This window comes from Salvelinus sp. IW2-2015, linkage group LG33 (genome assembly GCF_002910315.2).
Source record: "Salvelinus sp. IW2-2015 linkage group LG33, ASM291031v2, whole genome shotgun sequence".
Classification (NCBI taxonomy): Eukaryota; Metazoa; Chordata; class Actinopteri; order Salmoniformes; family Salmonidae; genus Salvelinus; species Salvelinus sp. IW2-2015.
This window is the reverse complement of record NC_036872.1, coordinates 10,094,984-10,119,232: the sequence shown is the minus strand read 5'-3', so window position 1 is coordinate 10,119,232 and position 24,249 is coordinate 10,094,984. Positions and strand designations below refer to the sequence as shown.

Here is a 24,249-nt window from a genome sequence, read left to right as displayed (position 1 = left end):
AGGGAGTTATCCAACTGGCCCCTCCGTCGCGACGTAACCTGAACGCCCATCTGCGGCCCGCTAATCGTTAGCTGTCTACCACACGGAACCCCACTAATCTACCGACGGAAACGCACGAGGTGGCTAAAAACAGACCTCCATCCTCTGCCAGCTTGCTCTCATGGCCCGGGTAGCTGTCTGAATCGCCGTGACCCCAACCAACCTCACTACTCACTGGACCCTTATGATCACTCGGCTAAGCATGCCTCTCCTTAATGTCAATATGCCTTGTCCATTGCTGTTCTGGTTAGTGTTTATTGGCTTATTTCACTGTGGAGCCTCTAGCCCTGCTCATTATACCTTATCCAACCTTTCAATTCCACCACCCACACATGCGATGACATCACCTGGTTTCAATGATGTTTCTAGAGACAATATCTCTCTCATCATCACTCAATGCCTAGGTTTACCTCCACTGTATTCACATCCTACCATACCTTTGTCTGTACATTATACCTTGAAGCTATTTTATCGCCCCCAGAAACCTGCTCCTTTTACTCTCTGTTCCGGACGTCCTAGACGACTAATTCTCATAGCGTTTAGCCGTACCCTTATCCTACTCCTCCTCTGTTGCTCTGGTGATGTAGAGGTGAATCCAGGCCCTACAGTGACTAGCTCCACTCCTATTATCCAGGCGCTCTCTTTTGATGACTTCTGTAACCGTAATAGCCTTGGTTTCATGCATGTTAACAGTAGAAGCCTTCTCCTTAAGTTTGTTTTATTCACTGCTTTAGCACACTCTGCCAACCCGAATGTCCAAGCCGTGTCTGAATCCTGGCTTAGGAAGACCACCAAAAACTCTGAAATCTCCATCCCTAACTACAACATTTTCAGACAAGATAGAACGGCCAAAGGGGGCGGTGTTGCAATCTACTGCAGAGATAGCCTGCAGAGTTCTGTCCTACTATCCAGGTCTGTACCCAAACAATTTGAACTTCTACTTTTAAAAATCCACCTCTCCAAAAACAAGTCTCTCACCGTTGCCGCCTGCTATAGACCACCCTCTGCCCCCAGCTGTGCTCTGGACACCATATGTGAACTGATTGCCCCCCATCTATTTTCAGAGCTCGTGCTGCTAGGTGACCTAAACTGAGACATGCTTAACACCCCAGCCATCCTACAATCTAAGCTTGATGCCCTCAATCTCACACAAATTATCAATGAACCTACCAGGTACCACCCCAAAGCCGTAAACACGGGCACCCTCAAAGATATCCTAACCAACTTGCCCTCTAAATACACCTCTGCTGTTTTCAACCAAGATCTCAGCGATCACTGCCTCATTGCCTGTATCCATAATGGGTCAGCGGTCATACGACCTCCACTCATCACTGTCAAACGCTCCCTGAAACACTTCAGCGAGCAGGCCTTTTTAATCGACCTGGCCCGGGTATCCTGGAAGGATATTGACCTCATCCCGTCAGTAGAGGATGCCTGGTTATTTTTTATTATTTTTTTTAAATGCCTTCCTCACCATCTTAAATAAGCGTGCCCCATTCAAGAAATTTAGAACCAGGAACAGATATAGCCCTTGGTTCTCTCCWGACCTGACTGCCCTTAACCAACACAAAAACATCCTATGGCGTTCTGCATTAACATYGAACAGCCCCCGTGATATGCAACTTTTCAGGGAARTTAGAAACCAATATACACAGGCAGTTAGAAAAGCCAAGGCTAGCTTTTTCAAGCAGAAATTTGCTTCCTGCAACACAAACTCAAAAAAGTTCTGGGACACTGTAAAGTCCATGGAGAATAAGAACACCTCCTCCCAGCTGCCCACTGCGCTGAGGACAGGAAACTCTGTCACCACCGATAAATCCACTATAATTGAGAATTTCAATACGCATTTTTCTACGGCTGGCCATGCTTTCCACCTGGCTACCCCTACCCCGGTCAACAGCACTGCACCCCCCACAGCAACTCGCCCAAGCCTTCCCCATTTATCCTTCTCCCAAATCCAGTCAGCTGATGTTCTGAAAGAGCGGCAAAATCTGGACCCCTACAAATCAGCCGGGCTAGACAATCTGGACCTTTTCTTTCTAAAATTATCTGCCGAAATTGTTGCAACCCCTATTACTAGCCTGTTCAACCCCTATTACTAGCCTGTTCAACCTCTCTTTCGTGTTGTCTGAGATTCCCAAAGATTGGAAAGCAGCTGCGGTCATCCCCCTCTTCAAAGGGGGGGACACTCTTGACCCAAACTGCTACAGACCTATATCTATCCTACCCTGCCTTTCTAAGGTCTTCGAAAGCCAAGTCAACAAACAGATTACCGACCATTTCGAATCCCACCGCACCTTCTCCGCTATGCAATCTGGTTTCAGAGCTGGTCATGGGTGCACCTCAGCCACGCTCAAGGTCCTAAACGGATAATGCCTTAACCGCCAATCGGATAAGAACAATACTGCTGCAACCGTATTCATTGACGCTGGCCATAGGGCTTTCGACTCTGTCAATGCACCACATCCCTCATCGGCAGAGCTCGATAGCCTTGGTTTCTCAGATGATTGCCTCGCCTGGTTCACCAACTACTTCTCTGATAGAGTTTAGTGTGTGTCAAATCGGAGGGGCCTGTTGGTCTGGGCCTCTGGCAGTCTCTATGGAGGGTGCCACAGGGTTCAATTCTTGGCCGACTCTCTTCTCTGTGTACATCAATGAATGTCGGCGCTTGCTGCTGGTGAGTCTCTATGTCCACCCTCTAACGCAGACGACACATTCTGTAATACTTCTGGCCCTATCCTTTGGTACACTGTGTTATACAAACCCTCCAGACGGGCTTCAATGCCATACAAATCTCTCTTCCGTTGGCCTCGCAACTGCTCTTAAATACAAGTAAAACTAAATGCATGCTCTTCAACCCGAATCGCTGCCTGCACCTGCCCGCCCGTCCAGCATCACTACTCTGACGGTTTCTGACTTAGAATATGTGGACAACTACAACATACCTAGGTGTTGGTTAGACTGTAAACTCTCCTTCCACCTCACATCAAACATCTCCAAATCCAAAGTTACATTAGAATTGGCTTCCTATTTCGCAAACAAAGCATCCTTCACTCAGCTGCCAAACATACCCTCCGTAAAACTGACCATACCTACCAATCCTTGGACTTCGGCGATGTCATTTACAAAATAACCCTCCAATACCCTACTCATAAATTGGATGCATTCTATCACAGTGCCATCCGTTTTGTCACCAAAGTCCCGTATACTACCCACCACTGCGACCTGTACGCTCTGTTGGCTGGCCCTCGCTTCATACTCGTCGCCAAAATCCACTGGCTCCAGGTCATCTACAAGACCCTGCTAGGTAAAGTCCCCTCTTATCCAGCTCGCTGGTCACCATAGCAGCACCCACCTGTAGCACGCGCTCGCAGCAAGTATATCTCTCTGGTCACCCCTAAAACCAATTCCTCCTTTGCCACCTCTCCTTCAGTTCTCTCCTGCCAATGATGGAACGAACTACAAAAATCTCTGAAACTGGAAACACTTATCTCCCTCACATAGCTTTTAAGCACCAGCTGTCAAGAGCAGCTCACAGATTACTGCACCTGTACATAGCCCATCTATGAATTTAGGCCCAAACAACTACCTCTTCCCTAACTGTATATATTTATGGTATTTAGCTCATTTGCACGCCCAATTATTTCTATTTCTACTTTTGCACATTATCTTACCACTGCAAATCTACAATTCCAGGTGTTTTTACACTTGCTATAATTGTAATTTAACTGTCGGCAACCACTGGCCTTGTTTTTTGCCTTTACCCTCCCTTATCTCACCTCAATTGCTCAATTGTATATAGATATTTTTCTACTGTTTATGATGCTACTGTTTGTTTTAACTCCCATGTGTAGACTCTGTGTTGTTGTATGTGTCGAACTGCTTTGCTTTATCTTGGCCAGGTCGCAGTTGTAAATGAGAACTTGTTCTCAACTTGCCTACCTGGTTAAATAAAGGTGAAATAAAAATAATAATAATAATTGAGTCAATTGGGGGTGTACCGGTGGATGTATGTCAAGGCCTACCTTCAAACTCAGTGGCTCTTTGCTTGACATCATGTGAAAATCAAAAGAAATTTTTAAAAACATGGTACACCTCCACAAGTCTGATTTATCCTTGGGAGCAATTTCCAAACGCCTGAAGGTACCACGTTCATCTGTACAAACAATAGTACGCAAGTATAAACACCATGGGACCACGCAGCCGTCATACCGCTCAGGAAGGAGACGCGTTCTGTCTCCTAGAGATCAACGTACTTTGGTGCAAAAAGTGCAAATCAATCCCAGAACAACAGCAAGGGACCTTGTGAAGATGCTGGAGGAAACAGGTACAAAAGTATATCCACTGCTCCAAAACCGCCATAAAAAAAGCCAGACCACGGTTTGCAACTGCACATGGGGACAAAGATCGTACTTTTGGAGAAATGTCCTATGGTCTGATAAAACAAAAATAGAACTGTTTGGCCATATTGACCATTGTTATGTTTGGAGGAAAAAGGGGGATGCTTGCAAGCCAAAGAACACCATCCCAACCGTGAAGCACGGGGGTGGCAGCATCATGTTGTGGGGGTGCTTTGCTGCAGGAAGGACTGGTGCACTTCACAAAATAGATGGCATCATGAAGCAGGAAAATTATGTGGATATATTGAAGCAACATCTCAAGACATCAGTCAGGAAGTTAAAGCTTGGTCAGAAATGGGTCTTCCAAATGGACAATGACCCCAAGCATACTCCCAAAGTTGTGGCAAAATGGCTTAAGGACAACAAAGTCAAGGTACTGGAGTGGCCATCACAAAGCCCTGACCTCAATCCTATAGAACATTTGTGGGCAGAACTAAAAAAGCATGTGCGAGCAAGGAGGCCTAGAAGCCTGACTCAGTTACACCAGCTCTGTCAGGAGGAATGGGCCAAAATACACTCAACTTATTGTGGGAAGGTTGTGGGAGGCTTCCCGAAACGTTTGACTGCAAGTTAAACAATTTAAAGGCAATGCTACCAAATACTAATTGAGTGTAACTTCTGACCCACTGGGAGTGTGATGAAAGAAATAAAAGCTCAAATAAATCATTCTCTCTACTATTATTCTGACATTTCACATTCTTAAAATAAAGTGGTGATCCTAACTGACCTAAGACAGGGACATTTTACGAGGATTAAATGTCAGGAATTGTGAAAAACTGAGTTTAAATGCATTTGGCTAAGGTGTATGTAAACTTCTGACTACAACCGTATGTATTCATCAGAAGAAATAATGTACGTAAGACATTATACAGGGCAAATATTTTGCTTATGCATCACGGACAAAGATAATGTGTGTGAGGGAGGGGTGTATGAATCAGGAAGTGTATGTCATCGGTCTGAGTTGCGTAACTGTTCTGCCGGGGGGGGGGGGGTTGGGTTAAATAAAGAGTACAATACTAAACACAAAACATTAAGAGTAGGGAGAGTTGTTCTCCAGGGCTCCTCTCTCTCTCTGAGTGGTGCGTGGGTTGTGTTCATTCGGGCATTCAACGGAAAACCCCAAAATTATAATTGCAAACAGAAATGAAAACGTACTGAAACAGTCCCTCCCTGTTTAAGTCCGTTTTATTCCATTTGGTGCCTAATCAACATCTCCCTGCTGTGGCAGGTCATGTGTGAATGCAGAATGCCCTCACTCATCAGTGCCTGCAGTATGCTCCAATGACCCTCTGCCACAGCAATATGGGAAGTTTCAACATGATTACACCAGACTGAATGGCATTAAATAAGCATATAAACTCCGGCTTAAATGCGCAGGGCAGTCATTCCGAAGATTCAACACAGACCCTATACTCAGAGTTACACACAGGTACATAAGCACTCAGACACACACCTTAATGTGTCCACCGTATGTGTCGTGGCCAAAGAACTGGCACCAGTTGTTTCCATAGCAGGCGTTTTCCATCTCTCCATAGATGAGTATGTTCCTGCTGAGCATTGCTACCTCCGCCCGCATGTCCACCCCGTCCACAATCTCCCCCACATGGCCAAACTGGGGCCTCCCTGGGGGGGGGGGGGGTAAAGAAAACACATACTTTTTTATAGCATATACCATTGTCATATATCAGTAAAAGCAACAACTAGTTGCTGCATGTTAACACTTAAATATATGTCTAAGTGTTCATATTAACAACAGTCAGCCAAATATATGGTTGTCATGATACAGTAGGTCTGCATATTTAATTGGGCCAGGAGGGTGACTTTAATCCCAAACAGAACAACTTCTGCACCTCTCCTTCTAACCATGAAAACAAACTCTAAGATAAAGAGTTGACACTGTCGCTTTGCCATTATTGTCTCCCAATATGACCAGCCGACTGCTGCCAGTACCAACCTCATTCGCGTGCACACACACACACACACACACACACACACACACACACACACACACACACACACACACACACACACACACACACAGAGGGAGAGAGAGAGAACACTTCCGATAAACACATGCTGTAGACAGATGAGGACATTTTTTTCTGGTTGCTATTGCTAAAAACACAAATTCAATTCTATGATATACAATCTGACCATGACTGGCATCCTCACACACACAGCAGAAAACAGGGGGAAGGAAGGAGGGAGTGAAATATATAATTAAGCAGCACCATCCCATGAAGGAAAAAGAACAAGTACTATCCCCGTCTTTTCCCAAGGGTCATATATAGAAGATGTGAAATGAAAAACCAATGCTCACCTTGAACTCTGACCTGTCTGCTGGTGCAGCGCGGGCATGGGAGGAGGGTGAACTCCTCTGCCTGATGCATGGAGTAGTCAGTACTGGCAACCACAACCTGGTTCCCAGGTTGCCAAGTGTGTACATCATCTTGCAGGTTTAGGACAACCTGGTCCACAGCATCAACCTGGAACCCAGATATGGGAAAACCTGGAAGACCACAGAATGGGTGGTATAAGATATGTTGCATAAGCGGTTTTCTACTGCATATCAAAGAACTAATGGCGGGAACAGGATCTAGAGTCACGAAAAGTCATATTCAGTGCCTTCGTAACATTTTGTTACGTTACAGCCTTATTCTAAAATCCCCCTCATCAATCTACATTGAAATGTTGGCTAATTTATTAAAGATAAAAAACAAAAATATCACATTTACATAAGTATTCAGACCCTTTACACAGTACTTTGTTGAAGCACCTTTGGCAGCAATTACAGCCTTCAGTCATCTTGGGTATGACGCTACAAGCTTGGCACACCTGTATTTGAGGAGTTTCTCCCATTCTTCTCTGCAGAGCCTCTCAAGCTCTGTCAGGTTGGATGGAGGCGTCGCTTCACAGCTATTTTCAGGTCTCTCCAGAGATGTTCGCTCGGGTTCAAGTCCGGGCTCTGGCTGGGCCACTCGAGGACATTGAGAGACTTGTCCCGAAGCCACTCTTACGTTGTCTTGGCTGTGCGCTTAGGGTCGTTGTCCTGTTGGAAGGTGAACCTTCCCCCAGTCTCAGGTCCTGAGCAGGTTTTCATCAAGGATCTCTCTGTACTTTGCTCCATTCATCTTTCCCTCGATCCTGACTAGACTCCCAGTCCCTGCCGCTGAATGCCCCCCCACAGCATGATGCTGCCACCACCATGCTTCACTGTAGGGATGGTGCCAGGTTTTCTCCAGACGTGACGCTTGGCATTCAGGCCAAAGAGTTGAATCTTGGTTTCATCAGACCAGAGAATCTTGTTTCTGATGGTCTGAGAGTCTTTAGGTGCCTTTTGGCAAACTCCAAGAGGGCTGACATATGCCTTTTACTGAGGAGTGGCTTTCGTCTAGCCACTCTACCATAAAGGTCTGATTGGTGGAGTGCTGCAGAGATGGTTGTCCTTCTGGAAGGTTCTCTCATCTCCACAGAGGAACTCCGGAGCTCTGTCAGAGTGACCATCAGGTTCTTTGTCACCTCCCTGACCAAGGGCCTTCTCCCCCGATTGCTCAGTTTGGCCCGGGCAACCAGCTCTAGAATGAGTCTTCTTGGTTCCAAACTTCTTCCATTTAAGAATGATGGAGGCCACTGTGTTCTTGGGGAGCTTCAACGCTGCAGAACTTTTTTGGTACTCTTCCCCAGATCTGTGCCTCGACAGTTCTGTCTTGGAGCTCTACGGACAATTCCTTTGACCTCATTGCTTGATTTTCGCTCTGACATGCACCATCAACTGTGGAATCTTATATAGACAGGTGTAAAGTTTGGTGGAGGAGGAATAATAGTCTGGGGCTGTTTTTCATGGTTCGGGCTAGGCCCCTTAATTCCAGTGAAGGGAAATCTTAACGCTGCAGCATACAATGACATTATAGATGATTCTGTGCTTCCAACTTTGTGGCAACAGTTTGGGGGAAGGGCCTTTCTTGTTTCAGCCTGAAAATGCCCACATGCAAAAAGCGAGGTCCATACAGAAATGGTGGTCGAGATCTGTGTGGAAGAACTTGACTAGCCTGCACAGAGCCCTGGCCACATCCCCGTCGAACACCTTTGGGATGACTGCGAGCCAGGCCTAATCGCCCAACATTAATGCCCGACCTCACTAATGCACTTGCAGCCATGTTCCAACTAGTGGAAAGCCTTTTCAGAAGGGTGGAGGCTGTTATAGCAGCAAAGGGGGGACCAACTCCATATTAACGCCCTCATGATTTTCAAATAAAAAAATAAAAAAAATCTAATCATACAACTGGCGCCGAATACAACAGCTGAAATACTTATTTACAAGCCCATATCTAACAACGCAGTTAAGAAAAATAAGTGTATTTACTAAAAGAAACTGAAGTAAAAATATATAGTGTGGGTAGCCATTTGATTAGTTGTTAAGGAGTCTTTAGGCTTGGGGCCAGAAGCTGTTAAGAAGCCTTTTGGACCTAGACTTGTCGCTCCAGTACCGCTTGCCGTGTGGTAGAAGAGAGCAGTCTATGCCTAGGGTGGCTGGAGTCTTTGCCAATATTTAGGGCCTTCCTCTGACACCGCCTGTTATAGAGGTCCTGGATGGCAGGAAGCTTGGCCACAGTGATGAACTGGGCCGTACGCACTACCTCTGTAGTGCCTTGCGGTCGGAGGCCGAGCAGTTGCCATACCAGGCAGTGAGGCTCATACATGCTTGTAAGAAGTTATAAACCATTATACCAGCAGGCTTTAAAAAGTGTCAGCCAAACTGGTTATAATGACGCACCGTTCTTCCATTCGCTGTAGGCTGTGACAGAGAAGCCGACCCCGTCCACAGTGGTGAAGTTCTGGCGTGCCAGCGCCTTCCCTCCTGTGTCATGGTTCTCATGTTCCCGCACGGCTTCTGAACACGAGCCGTTCCCTCCACCAATCACAGATACCAAGGCCCAGGCCTGCCTATGGAAAGAGACATCAGAGAGAAAGAGAGAGAGAGAGAGACACACGAGAGAGAGAAAGAGAATAGAGAGAGCTTTTTAAGTTGAACAGAAATTGAGGTAACACTTTACCTAAAGCATAGAGGTAGGTATAACACTATGGTTTGAGCCTTTGTATTGTCTTATAACAAGGTTTATTGTTATGTTATGTCTCTCCATACATAAAATTATAAGGATGACTGACTATAAGACATTATAAGTGGGTTATACATACTCATGACAAATCTTACAACGCATAACTGCATCATAATGTATTAAACCAGCATGCTTCAAGTATAGTGTTAGAGACCCATTTCGCTAAGGAGGAAGCCTATTTACGAATGCCCCATCTTTAGCTTTTGACACAACCAAAAAGGGAAGAACGCGTTTAAAGTGTGTCCAAGCCCAGTGTGACAGAGCTGGCCTCACCCTGTGCACATCCAGAGGTTAAAATAATCACTGGACTGATACAAATGGTCAAAATTCAATCAACATTTATTATGCTATCAAACAGATGGGTTGAAAGAGGTTAAAATACAAACCACGCAAAAAGGTTATTAAAGCAACAAAAATACTTTCTGCAAAGCATATAGCATCACTAGAAGCCGATTTATACTTGATTTGGCAATGTGATCCGGAGGCTCCGTACAGAGGGTATGATGCAATTGTAAAGCCTCCGGATGCCAAATCAAGCTCTGTACCGCATCGCTGTGTGCCTCCCAAATTTTTTAACAATGCGGAGGGCTCCATATAGCTCCGCCTTGAAATGTCAGAATAATAGTAGAGAGAATAATTTATTTCAGCTTTTATTTCTTTCATCACATTCCCAGAAGTTTACATACACTCAGTATTTGGTAGCATTGCCTTTAAATTGTTTAACTTGGGTCAAACGTTTTGGGACTTTTTACTAGGATTAAATGTCAGCAATTGTAAAAAACTAAGTTTAAATGTGTTTGGCTTCCACAAGCTTCCCACAATAAGTTGGGTGAATTTTGGCCCATTCCTCCTGACAGAGCTGGTGTAACTGAGTCAGGTTTGTAGGCCTCCTTGCACGCACATGCTTTTTCAGTTCTGCCCACAAATGTTCTATCGGATTGAGGTCAGGGCTTTGTGATGGCCACTCCAATACCTTGATTTCGTTGTCCTTAAGCCATTTTGCCACAACTTTGGAAGTATGCTTGGGGTCATTGTCCATTTGGAAGACCCATTTGCGACCTAGCTTTAACTTCCTGACTGATGTCTTGAGATGTTGCTTCAATATATCCACAATTCTCCTGCTTCATGATGCTATCTATTTTGTGAAGTGCACCAGTCCTTCCTGCAGCAAAGCACCCCCACAACACGATGCTGCCACCCCTGTGCTTCACGGTTGGGATGTTGTTCTTTTGCTTGCAAGCCTCCCCATTTTTCCTCCAAACAGTTCTATTTCATCAGACCAGAGGACATTTCTCCAATAAGTACGATCTTTGTCCCCATGTGCAGTTGCAAACCCTAGTCTGGCTTTTTTATGGCAGTTTTGCTGAGCCGCCGTTCAGGTTATGTCGATATAGGACTCGTTTTACTGTGGATATATATACTTTTGTACCAGTTGCCTCCAGCATCTTCACATGGTCCTTTGCTGTTGTTCTGGGATTGATTTGCACTTTTCGCACCAAAGTACGTTCACCTCTAGGAGACAGAACACGTCTCCTTCCTGAGTGGTATGACGGCTGCATGGTCCCATGGTGTTTATACTTGCGTACTATTGTTTGTACAGATGAACGTGGTACCTTCAGGCATTTGGAAATTGCTCCCAAGGATGAACCAGACTTGTGGAGGTCTACAATTGTTTTTCTGAGGTCTTTTCTGATTTCTTTTGATTTTCCCATGATGTCAAGCGAAGAGGCACTGAGTTTGAAGGTAGGTCTTGAAATACATCTACAGGTACACCTCCAATTGACTCAAATTATGTCAATTGGCCTATCAGAAGTTTCTAACACCATGACATCATTTTCTGGAATTTCCCAAGCTGTTTAAAGGTACAGTCAACTTAGTGTATGTAAACTTCTGACCCACCCTATTTGTGATACAGTGAATTATAAGTGAAATAATCTGTCTGTAAACAGTTGTTGGAAAAATTACTTGTGTCATGCACAAAGTAGATGTCCTAACCGACTTGCCAAAACTATAGTTTGCTAACAAGAAATTTGTGGAGTGGTTGAAAAACGAGGTTTAATGACTCCAACCTAAGTGTTTGTAAACTTCCGACTTCAACTGTATATGGACTGGTTTGAATTATGAAACAGTTTTGGGCCTAATTAACACAAGTACCAAAATCACACATTTAAAATATATAAGTAAAGATGCATTGACTGCAATAAAATGCATGTGTCAGTTCACCACACTGCGGTTTCATCAGTCGCCCGCCATCGATGGCTCATCCGTAACCAGCCATTGGCCCGGTCCTTCCCCAGGAGGCTTGGCACTTTTCGCTCTACAAGTTGTTTGGCAGTGAGTGAGTGGAACCAAGCCTTCCCCGGCATTCCTGGTTTCCACACACACAAAACAAGCTTATTTAAGACTTTTACAGCCCAGTTCAGAAGTTACTACTGCTGCTACTGCTCTTAAATGTTGCCAGGGCCATTTCTAATAATACTAACTAATACTGATGGTACAAATGTCACTGTAGGCATAGCTTCTTCTATTGTAGCTACAATGCCTTCACAAAGCAATTTTTAAGTCTTGTTATAGATTTTCAAGACAATTTAAGTCAAAACTGTAACTAGGCCACTCAGGAACATTCAATGTTCTCTAGGTAAGCAACTCCAAAGTATATTCGGCCTAGTGTTTTAGGTTAATGTACTGCTGAAAGGTGAATTTGTCTCCCAGTGACTGTTGGAAAGCAGACTGAACCAGGTTTCCCTCTAGGATTTTGCTTAGCTCTATTCAGTTTCTTCCTTAGTCTTGCCAATGACAAGCATATCCATGACATGATGCAGCCACCACCATGCTTGAAAATATAAAGAGTGGTACTCAGTGATGTGTTGGATTTGCTCTAAAAATAACACTTTGTATTCAGGACATGAAGTTAATTTCATTACATGAAGTTAATTTCATTTTGCAGTTTTACTTTAGTGCCTTATTGCAAACAGGATGCAAGTTTCGGAATATTTGTATTTTGTACAGGCTTCCTTCTTTTCACTCTGTCATTTAGGTTAGTATTGTGGAGTAACTACAATGTTGTTGATCCATCCTCAGTTTTCGCCTATCACAGCCATTAAACTCAGTTTAAAGTATGGACACATTTTTCTATTTTCTACATTGTAGAATAATAGTGAAGACATCCATACTATGAAATAACACACATGGAATCATGAAGTAACCAAGTAACCAAATATATTTTTATATTTGAGATTCTTCAAATATTCTTGCACACTCTTGGCATTCTCTCAACCAGCTTCATGAGGTAGTCACCTGGAATGCATGCCTTGTTAAAAGTTAATTTATGGAATTTCATTCCTTCTTAATGCGTTTGAGCCAATCAGTTGTGTTGTGACAAGGTAGGAGTGGTATACAGAAGATAGCCCTATTTGGTAAAAGACCAAGTCCATATTATGGCAAGAACAGCTCAAATAAGCAAAGAGAAATGAAAGTCCATCATTACTTTAAGTCATGTTTAACACTTTTTTGGTTACTACATGATTCCATGTGTTATTTGATAGTTTTAATGCCTTAACTATTATTACATAGGCTTTCACCAAATTGTAAGGAATTTCAGGATTTTTATTTCTTGGGGTGGATTATCCCTTTATGTGGTCATTTTCAACCATCGCGTAACCTTTTCAGGCGTGGTAACCGTTTTAAACCATTTCCCCTTGCATTACTGTATGGATTTTAGCCTCGCATCTGAAGAAGCACTCCACACAATGACGTCTGGAAGAAGGCCTGACTGTCAGCTCTCTGTGGAGGCTGATCCTAACGACACAATCACGGGCCAACACGCCACTCAGCAGATCAAAGAGCACCTTTACCCGCTGAAATAAAAACAAGAACCATCTGTGAAAGCACCCTGCCCTCCCAGCAGCCATTAGTCAGTGTTTGTGTGTGTCTGTATGCATGCATGTGTGTGTATAAGAGAGAGCAAGAAAGTGCCAGTGAGAGAAACTGCATGTTTTTATTTTTTTATTTTATCCCAGAACATCCTTAATTGCCCGACACACTTCACACACTTTTTTAACGGGCTCTTTGTTTTGGCCAGTAATGGCCCTGTGGAGAATAGATGAGGTCACGGTACTACTGTCCATCAGAGCTCGGCCCTCTCAGATTAGGTAGATGACACATGGCCAGGACGCACCAGGCAGGGGCGGATAAAGGGCTTTTAAAAACGGACAAACCATTTGATGTGAGGAAGGGCAATGGTCATTACTGTCACTCTATGCAGTGGGTGTGTTTGATCATTGATAGTCTATGTGTTGGCTTAACATGGATTGTTGCTGTTCGTTTCAGAGGCTCACCTGCAGGATCCTGGGGGGCAGATGATGCATGAATGCCCATAGGCACAGTACAAGTGTGTGTGTGTGTGTCAGGGTTTCCATTAAGGAAATGTGGCGCCGGACAACGTGACCGGGAAGGTTTGAATTTACCGGCAATTTGAGGAATTTACCGAACCCATATGCATTGGGAGTGTAACCCATTAGGGCAACCACCCACGGTGCTCAGAATGACAGAAATCACATTTAGATGATGGTAATTCATCCTAAACAGAACATGCAACTCTTGTAGTGAAGCAGACAATAAAGCATCATTTTATAACAGCGCACCTGATGCGCTGTATATGACAGATTTGAACATCTCTGTTAGAAATTCTCAGAGAGGAAACGTTTGCAGAGTTCACAACCTGCTACACTTGTGAGAAACAAATGTGTATTTATTTCATAACCATAATTTACGAGTCAACTGTTTAATTGTCTTTTGTTTGGAGTGCTCCATGTGAGAAATGAGCATGGGTATGGTTTCTCGGTCTTGTTAATGTTGAGGGAGCGTGCGCGCCTTAGCACACATAGAAGTAGCCTGCTACGCGCAAATGTAGGAAAGTGCCCATTTGGGGATGTTTGATTTCTGACCACATCCAGCATTAATAAGCTGAGCTTCTCAGTATATTTTCTTTTTACATCCATTGCTCACAGTAGGCCTATTCGAAAAATCTTTGCAACAATCTCCCCTTCAATAAGCACCAAGCCTCTGTGTGAAAGAGCAAATACAATGAACAAAAATATAAAAACCAACGTGCAACGATTTCTAAGATTTTACTGAGTTATAGTTCATGAAAGGAAATCAGTCAATTGAAATAAATTCATTAGGCCCTAATCTATGGATTTCACATGACTGGGACAGTCGTACAGTTTTGCATCTGTTGGTCACAGACACCACAGTTTCATCAGCTGTCCGGTTGGCTGGTCTTAGTCGATCCCGCAAGTGAAGAAGCCGGATATGGAAGTCCTGGGCTGGCGTGGTTACACGTGGTCTGCGGCTGTGAAGCCATTCAGACATACTGCCAAATTCTCTGAAACAATGCTGGAGTCAGCTTAAATGGTAGGGAAATTAACATTAAATTATCTAGCAACAGCTACAGACATTCCTGTAGTCAGCAAGCCAATTGCATACTCCCTCAAAAATGTTGACATCTGTGGCATGGTGCTCTGTGACAAAACTGCACATTTTAGAATGGCCTTTTATTGTCCACAGCACAAGGTGCACCTGTGTAAATATCATGCCGTTTAATCAGCTTCTTGATATGCCACACCGGTCAGGTGGATAGATTATCTTGGTAAAGAAGAAATGCTCACTAGCAGGGATGCAAGCAAATGTGTGCACAACATTTTAGAGCAATAAGCTTTTTGTGCATATGGAACATTTCTGGTATCTTTTACTTCAGCTCATGAAACATGGGACCAATACATTACATCTTGCATTTATATTCTTGTTCAGTGTATCATCATCAGATGATCCCATTTATCCAGTGGAGACATAATAAAATACCTTTCCCTTGCTCAACAACTGTCTGCCCTGAGCTCACTGGCGCTGGCCTGGAATAGGCTAGGTGATACAATGTCACAAGTTTGTTCGAGACAGCTTCCAACTGGATCCAGTTGATTGATTTGATACTATGTTGCACTTGACTAGTGCAGACAGGCAGATAGGCTGAAGAGAGAGATGAATGTGATTGAAAGAACCAGAATTTATCAGTATATTAACTACTGTTTTTATATGTCGGCTTTATGTATTTTTATTTAGTTGACAATGGAAGTTTTAGGCCAACGGCTGCATTGGCCATCTGAGTTCCACGCGCTCATTTAGGTTATTTATACAAGCTCCCGATTGGTGCAGCGCTCTAAAGGCACTGCATCTCAGTGCTAGAAGTATCACAACAGACCTTGGTTTGATTCCAGGCTGTATCACAACCGGCCGTGATTGGGAGTCCCACAGCGTCTGGGTTTGACCGGGGTAGGCCGTCATTATAAATAACAATTTGTTCTTAACGGACTTCACTAGTGAAATAAAAAAATATATGAATCTGCCAATGATCACGGTGTATCAAGTGGCTGGTGCTCTTGCATTAGTTGAATTTTATCATTTACCACATGAGAATGACTTTGATCAATTAAGACGTTATTGAAATGAAACTGTTCCACGGAAATGTGAATATGAAAATCATAACTGGCACGCAGATAGGTAGAAATGGTAGGATAAATTGTATGTTTCCCCAAACTTGAAACTCTTGTGCCGCCTATAATGTTTTTAGAAAATAATTGCCTCCATGTTTCTATGGTCAGATTTTCAAGCAAAGTAAGGCATGCCTAATAATAGGAAGTAAAACATTCAGGTTTCAAACCATTAAGTATGTTTTCAAAATGCAAACTGCCTCCAGCTCACATTGTAAAGTGGTGGGTGAGGCGCTGATCGCCAGCCTACCGTTGTTTTTTCTCACGGTCAATTTGGCAGGGAACATCTTTATTCATCGGCTTTTCATTTTATATATAGGTCAAAAGCCGTCAATTACCAGCTGACGAAAACCCTGGTGTGTGTGTGCAAGCTTGCGTGTGTGCATAGTCCGAAGTGCGCCTGTGCAATAACTCAATTCACCCTTGCACTCCTTTGGCAAAGGGTACAAACACTGTCAACTACCCTGAACCCTGCTAGCTAGCTCACACACAGACATGCAAGCTACGCACAAACAAAATCAGTGTGCAATCAGGAAGCATAACAGACCCTGTTTATGGTGCCTGGGCAGTACAACTGATTTGTGATCAGTTCATGAAAGCGTCACGCTATGGGTTTGATTGATATGGCGCTGGGGACCAAAGCGTTGCCTTGGCAACAACTCCACGTGTGAAACGTGACTAATTTACACTTACCTAAGGGAATTGTTTAAGGGCATTGCATAGATTTTTAATTAGGTAAGCGCATACTGAAGGGGTTTTACGGTAGTTTTAAGGCATGTACGGCAGAGTCTCTGGTTACTATGAAGACGCAGTGTTGCCAACTTAGTGACTTTGTCGCTAGATTTAGCAAGTTTTTAGACCCCACCAGGGAGTTTTATTGGTAAAAAAGAGTATAGCGACAAATGTAGCTACTTTTGAAGGCTGCCCCAGCAACTTTTGGTTGATTTCCCAACTTCCCTTTTTGTGTGTGTGCTTGCGGCTCTGCCGGGTGCTGTGTGTGTGTGTGTGTGTGTGTGTGTGTGTGTGTGTGTGTGTGTGTGTGTACACCAGTGGCGGTCGGTACCATTTAAGATTGAGGGAAGATTGGCCTTATTTCTATTACAGCATATCGGATGACTGTCATTCATATTCCCTTCACCCAGCTCAACGTAACATTGATAGGTTTAAGCTACTACATGATACTCCTTATACCCATACATTTTCCCTATACCCATCACAAGGTTGCTACAACCTAGCCTATGAATGAAAGTTTACAACGGAGGTGCACAGGTCGAGATACATTTTTGTAATCAAGGTGACAGACATTGAAACATTCAATACCGCCTTGCAATCTTTTGCCTGCATCTAGCTGATCTAGGCAGATATCATTAGTCCAAAAGCTGCAAATGAGTTTCTATTGGATAAATTCAGTTAATTTTTTATCTCCGTTTAGTTCAGTTTGCTTCTGTTTAAGAAAAGGGGTTTATAAAAAGAAACATGTTTTATCACATGCAAACACAGTTCACTTTCATAGCAGCCACATACAAACAGCATGATCCTTTTGATCGTTGTATTTGCGAATGCGCAAATTAACGTTATTTCTTGAAAAATAGTTGGCAACACCGCGGAGACAACCTGATTCACTGAACTTCTCCTCAGAGGTCATATTTATTTTGGGAGATGGCAAAAGACAGTAGAAGACAGTAGAAACAAATTGATTCAGAAGATAAAACACATTTAATTTAGTTACTATTTACTCCACTTGTTTCTATTACTTTCTAGCATGTCAAGATAACTTATAGTAGGTAGCTAGCTAGCTTTGTAGCCATGGATTGTGCACCTTCCATTGTTTAACTAAGTAGCTAGTTATACACCTAGCTAGGTTGCTGATGTTTTCCTTTTGCAACCAGGGCAGAGGAAAGCAACATTCATCTCCACAAATGCTGTTTACATTGAAATACCCTTGTAAAATTGACTATCCTACCGATCCTTGACTTCGACGATGTCATTTACAAAATAGCCTCCAACACTCTACTCAGCAAACTGCATGTGGTCTATCACAGTGCCATCCGTTTTGTCACCAAAGCCCCATACACTACCCACCACTGCGACCTGTATGCTCTACTTGGCCGGCCCTCGCTACATATTCGTTGCCAAACCCACTGGCTCCAGGTCATCTATAAGTTTTTGCTAGGTAAAGCCCCGCCTTATCTCAGCTCACTGGTCACCATAGCAACACCCACCCGTAGCTCGCGCTCCAGCAGGTATATTTCACTGGTCACCCACAAAGCAGACCTTTCCTTCGGCCGCCTTTCCTTCCAGTTCTCTGCTGCCAATGACTTGGAACGAACTGCAAAAATCACTGAAGCTGGAGACTTATATCTCCCTCTCTAACTTGAAGCATCAGCTGTCAGAGCAGCTTACCGATCACTGTACCTGTACACAGCCAATCTGTAAATAGCACACCCAACTACCTCATCCCCATATTGTTACCTATCCTCTTGCTCTTTTGCACCCCAGTATCTCTACTTGCACATCATCATCTGCACATCTATCACTCCAGTGTTAATGCTAAATTGTAATTATTTCGCCTCTATGGCCTATTTATTGCCTTACCTCCCTACTCTTCTACATACTGTACATACATACACATGTATTTACACACATACATTCACATGTATTGTGTGTAACTCGGTGTTGTTGTTTTTGTTGCACTGCTTTGCTTTGCTTTATCTTGGCCAGGTCGCAGTTGTAAATGAGAACTTGTTCTCAACTGGCCAACCTGGTTAAATAAAGATGAAATAAATAAATATCCATAATGAATTAAGCACATAAGGGACCTCATGGGCATCCTTAACTTCACTTAAGGGGGGGAAGAAAAAAAGAAAAAAAATCACCTTAAAATGTTTTGTGCAAATCACTTAAAGTTAACGAAACTTTAAAGGTAAAGGGGAAAATTAACTTAAGATGTTTTATGAGCTCTACACCTAAAATAGTGAGACACCCAAACTAGACTATTTGAATGGGTTTTACAGCAGATCACAAAAACAAACAAAAAAGTTGTCCTGTATTCAAGTCACTTCCATTGCTAAAGGTCCGTATTTATGTGGACATGATGTGTGTCCCTCTATGTTCAGGGGAGATGGTGTGTTTTGACCTGTTCGGGAACTCTGTGTGAAGGCGAAAACTACAGTCTCAGCTCATTTTGCACAAATCCTGGAAGCAAGCCTGTTTAACCCTCCAGTCATTCACTTCCTGACATAATATGGAGTGATATTCTGCTGGCAGATAAAATGAGATCTTTCATGCCTTATAGAGGCGCACCCTTTCCTTCAAAGGGTGCGCCTCTATAAGGCATGAAAGATTAGGCTTGATCTTGAAGGACAGAGTAAAACGAAACCTCTGTCACCGCCATGAGAGATGGGTAGTATAAACAGTTACACACCCCTCCAGACAATGACGCAGCTTCAGATGGAAAGCAATTCGATATTCCTGTGACGCGCTACACACTGTGACGATCTCAAATGAGATGACTCTCTTGCGTCACCTACGACTCCATCTCAAGTCATTGTCTACCTATTCTTTACCAAATTCATTAGGTTATATTGATTTTGTATTCAATTGTATTGTTACCTGTATTTGAGGTCATGGACGTATGTACTACCAAGCAGGCTCTGGATGGTTCTCTTAGTCTCGTCCAGCAGGCTCTTGACAGCCGAGTCTCCCACGGCCAGCGTGACGATGCGCCTCGCAGGCAGCGACCGGAGCAGCTGCGTGAGCCGCCGGCTGTCGTTGCGTGACTCGTGCGTGTCGTAGCGCTCGCTGAACAGCACACCGGCCGTATCCTGGTCCACCACACGCAGGTTGATGCCACGGCTAAAGTTGCGCTGGAAGGCATAGCCCCCCGTGGCTAGGCCTGAGGAAGAGACGCTGCGGGTCAGGAGGGTCCACGACAGCCTTTCTGTCCCGTGAATCTCCAGGGTTGCACCACCACGCACCCCGATGAACTTCCGGCCCAATTCCGGTACTTCCGCGACTGCCTTTTCGTCTGAACGGCCCAGCAGGGCGATTGTGGCCTGGGAGCGGTAGCGGCATTTGGGGGCACCGATGTGCAGCGAACCCCCGTCTTCAATCAGCACATGGCGCGTTCTGAGAGTGATGTTTTTGGAGCCCTCAGCATTGTCTGCAAAGACCACTCGGCCTGCGAGGAGACAAATATAAATGACAAAACATGAAAGCAATCCGTTCAGCAGAGGCTGGGTTCTTTATTCCTCAACTTCATCTCGGAACCCAGTGCCAAATATTGCATGCTGTGACTATTTACACTGGCTTCGGAAAGTATTCATTCCCCTTACATTTTTGCACATTTTGTTACGTTACAACCTAAATAGATTAAGTTACATGTTAAAATCGGGCCTCCCGGGTGGCGCAGTGGTCTGAGGCACTGTATCGCAGTGCTAGAGTTGTCACTACAGACCCAGATTCGATCCTGGGCTGAATCACATGAGGCTCAAAATTGAGCACAGGTGCATCCTTATTCCATTGATCATCCTTGAGATATTTCTACAACTTGATTGCAGTTCACCTGTTGTAAATTCAAATGATTGGACATGATTTGGAAAGGCACACACCTGTCTATATAAGGTCCCACAGTTCACAGTGCATGTCAGAGCAAAAACCAAGCCATGAGGTCGAAGGAATTGTCCGTAGAGCTCTGAGACAGGATTGTATCGAGGCACAGTTCTGGGGAAAGGTAGCAAAAATGTCTGCAGCATTGAAAGGTCCCCAAGAACACAGTGGCCTCTATCATTCTTAAATGGAACAAGTTTGGAACCAACAAGACTCTACCTAGAGCTGGCCACCAGGCCAAACTGAACAATCCGGGGAGAAGGGCCTTGGTCAGGGAGGTCACTCTGACAGAGCTCCAGAGTTCCTCTGTGGAGATGGGAGAAGCTTCCAGAAGGACAACCATCTCTGCAGCACTCCACCAATCAGGCCTTTATGGTAGAGTGGTCAGACAGAAGCCACTCCTCAGTAAAAGGCACATGACAGCCCTTTTTGTTTGCCAAAAGGCACTTAAAGACTCTTTGGCCTGAATGCCAAGCTTCACGTCTGGAGGAAACCTGGCACCATCCCTAAGGTGAAGCATGGTGGTGGCAGCATCATTCTGTGGGGATGTTTTTCAGCAACAGGGACTGCGAGACTAGTCGAAGGAAAGATGAATGGAGCAAAGTACAGAGAGATCCTTGATGACAACCTGCTCCAGAGCGCTCAGGACCTCAGACTGGGGCAAAGGTTCACCTTCCAGCAGGACAACAACCCTAAGCACAAAGCCAAAACAACGCAGGAGTGGCTTCGTTCTCAATATCCTCGAGTGGCCCAGCCAGGGCCCTGACTTGAACTCGATCGAACATCTCTGGAGAGACCTGAAAATAGCTGTGCAGCGATGCTTCCCATCCCACCTGACAGAGCTTGAGAGGATCTGCAAAGAAGAATGGGAGAAACTCCCCAAATACAGCTGTGCCAAGCTTGTAGCATCCTAACCAAGAAGACTCAAGGCTTTAATCGCTGCCAAAGGTACTTCTACAAAGTACTGAGTAAAGGGTCTGAATACTTACGTAAATGTGATATTTCAGTTTTTTGAAAAATATTCTAAAAACCTGTTTTTGCTTTGTCATTATGGGGTATTGTGTGTAGATTGATAAGTGAAAAAAACTATTTAACCCATTTTAGAATAAAGCTGTAACATAACAAAATGTGGAAAAAGTGAAGGGGTCTGAATACTTTCCAAATGCGCTGTACTTCTGAGATAGCCAGAAACAGCATTCAGACCAGAGAGAGGACCTAGCCTACCTCCTGATTGGATGGTTAGGGAGTATAAGGTGGCAGAAGAGTCCAATCTAAACAGATCTCCCCTCCGAACAACCATGGCCTTCTCTGGGTTGTGACCTGGGTTCCAGCTGCTCAGGGAGGTGCTGTGGTCTGGACAGTTCCCTGTACACACAGACATGACCAATCAAAGACAACATCACTGACACAGCACTTAGATAGAGATACTCTAAGACAGAGCAAAACAGGATATGATAGGTCATTGACTATAGTTCAGTCTCATTCCTGTGGAGCAATGGGCCTAAGTAACTTAGCCAGGTCAGTATTATCAGCTCATAACATCCTCATACTCACAGACACATACACACTCACCATCCAACACGTCTCCACTGGTGAGGCTGAGGATGAGGATGATCGAGAGGAAGAAGGCCCCCAGTGAGACACCGAAGCATATTAAGGTATTCCTCTTTCTCTGACCACGCTCTAGGCGGTGGCCATTCTCTGATAGGCTAAAGGTCGCCCGGCGCTCAGGAGGTGGGCCAATGGGCTTCAGGGGGGGAGGGGGTGGGGCCTTGGTTGGAGGCGGGGAGTGGACGGGTACGACCCTGCCGGGGACGAATCCTGGCGACCGGTGGTTACCGTTGGGCGGGGCCACAAAGACGGGGAAGTAACTGGGGCCATCACTTATCTGCATGGTATCTGACCTACTGACAGAGAGAGAGAGAGAGAGAGAGAGGGAAGAGGGGGCCAGGGAGAGAGGGGGAAGAGTGAAAGTGGAAAAATAAGGGGATCTTAAACTCAGGGAAACAGGCAATGATCCAGCAGGCCTTTACTGTTTTCCCCAGGTGGGGAGTTTAGCTGAAATGTATAATTAATCCGTCCATCCAGGACGTGACCGTGGCTGCTCTTGTCCAGAGTAATGAAGGAGATGTTCAATGTATTGCTATATTCTGAAGCCACGTTAAAAGAGAACACAGATGGCACCAATTAGAGTGCTAGAGGAAAATGCCCCCCCCACACACACAGCCAGCTGGAACAGTAGTAATGGTCTGACTAGCCAATGATTTAATAATTAGGCCTAAACATGTCAGCAACAGTCCCATCATACATGAGCATCAAACTGTATTCTTTCAATGAGAGAAACATACGAACTATACACATGTGCTTCATACACATTTAATACATTCCTCGTGTCAGAAATGCAAGATATGAAAGGAGTAAGTAACTGGCTGGGTTAATCATACACATCTGCAACAGAGTAGAGTGAAATAGAGTAGCATGGAGGATGTAGTGCTGGATTTTGGTCACATATCTATTTTAAATACACACCTCGGTCTCCACTGACAGATGACAGAAACATGTTGCATCCATACATTAATTAAGTAACTTAACTTTTGAACGACATGGAGTGTGCAGTTTGGTTAAAAAACAGAAGCAAGTGTGCATCAAGCACCCCCTTTTTACTATGCAATAATCATAACATTCTTCTGTTGAAAATTCAAACAGTCGCTCCGTCTGTATAGGCTACAGACAGGCCGTTTGCTAAATACTTATAGGAAATCTTCTATCATCTTCACCCGGGGCTGATTGCGGTACCATCGGAACAATGTGAGGTCTCCTACCTTGCACGGGATTAATCTGTGCCTTCACTGACCATTCGCTCTCTTCCAAAATGCAAGCGTTGCCCCCGACGCGTGGACTAACGGAACTAATAATTAGAAAAATCAATCGTTTGCGTTCTGTGTACTTTTTATACTTTTACATGGTGTTTTCTTTAGGGGCTGTAGACCGCCAGCCCCATTCACAGGCGCGGTTTGGAGAGAGGAAGTGAGGAAGAAGGAGCGCACGAGCACGTGGGAGGAGCTTGAGTTGACTCCCACTGCCGCCACCTGCTGTCGCACGAACGGTAGACAGGGCATAGGCCAGGGAGTCTGTTGTTCTTGTTCTTCTTGTTCTTCTTGGTGTGAATTTCCGGCAAGACTCGAAGCTTTTATATATGTATTTATTTTTAGCGTGTTATAAACCCTGGATGAATGACAGGTGGCGCTGTATTGAAGCCAATGCACAGCCATCTTGGCACTCCTCCATTGTAAAAAAAAAAAAAAAAAAAAAGATTTTGGAAGCTATATAAATGCATAACTAATATCTACATTCGTTTTGGACACGCTTATTATATTACAGACACCTTTTCATTCCTCCCAAACAAGGTAAATGCCTTTTATATTCTCTCCGGGGAATATAACAATGTGCCTTGCGTGAAAGCCTCTGTCTTTCCGGATGACTGTGTGATCTTGCTCTCCATGGCCGATGTGAGCAAAACTTGAAACAGGTTAAGAATCA

At 44.3% G+C, this 24,249-nt stretch overlaps 1 protein-coding gene across 1 annotated transcript in view; it reads right to left on the bottom strand.

The window, feature by feature from the left end:
* Window positions 1-23,723, bottom strand: part of LOC111958112 (cell surface hyaluronidase-like) — a 78,537-nt gene extending 54,814 nt beyond the window's left edge. The window contains 7 exon segments of the mRNA XM_023979294.2: window positions 5,893-6,062; window positions 6,760-6,948; window positions 9,214-9,383; window positions 19,714-20,281; window positions 21,934-22,074; window positions 22,282-22,616; window positions 23,532-23,723. Coding sequence (XP_023835062.1) covers window positions 5,893-6,062; window positions 6,760-6,948; window positions 9,214-9,383; window positions 19,714-20,281; window positions 21,934-22,074; window positions 22,282-22,603 — 1,560 coding nt within the window. The 5' untranslated portion in view covers window positions 22,604-22,616; window positions 23,532-23,723.
* Window positions 23,724-24,249: the final 526 nt, after the last annotated feature.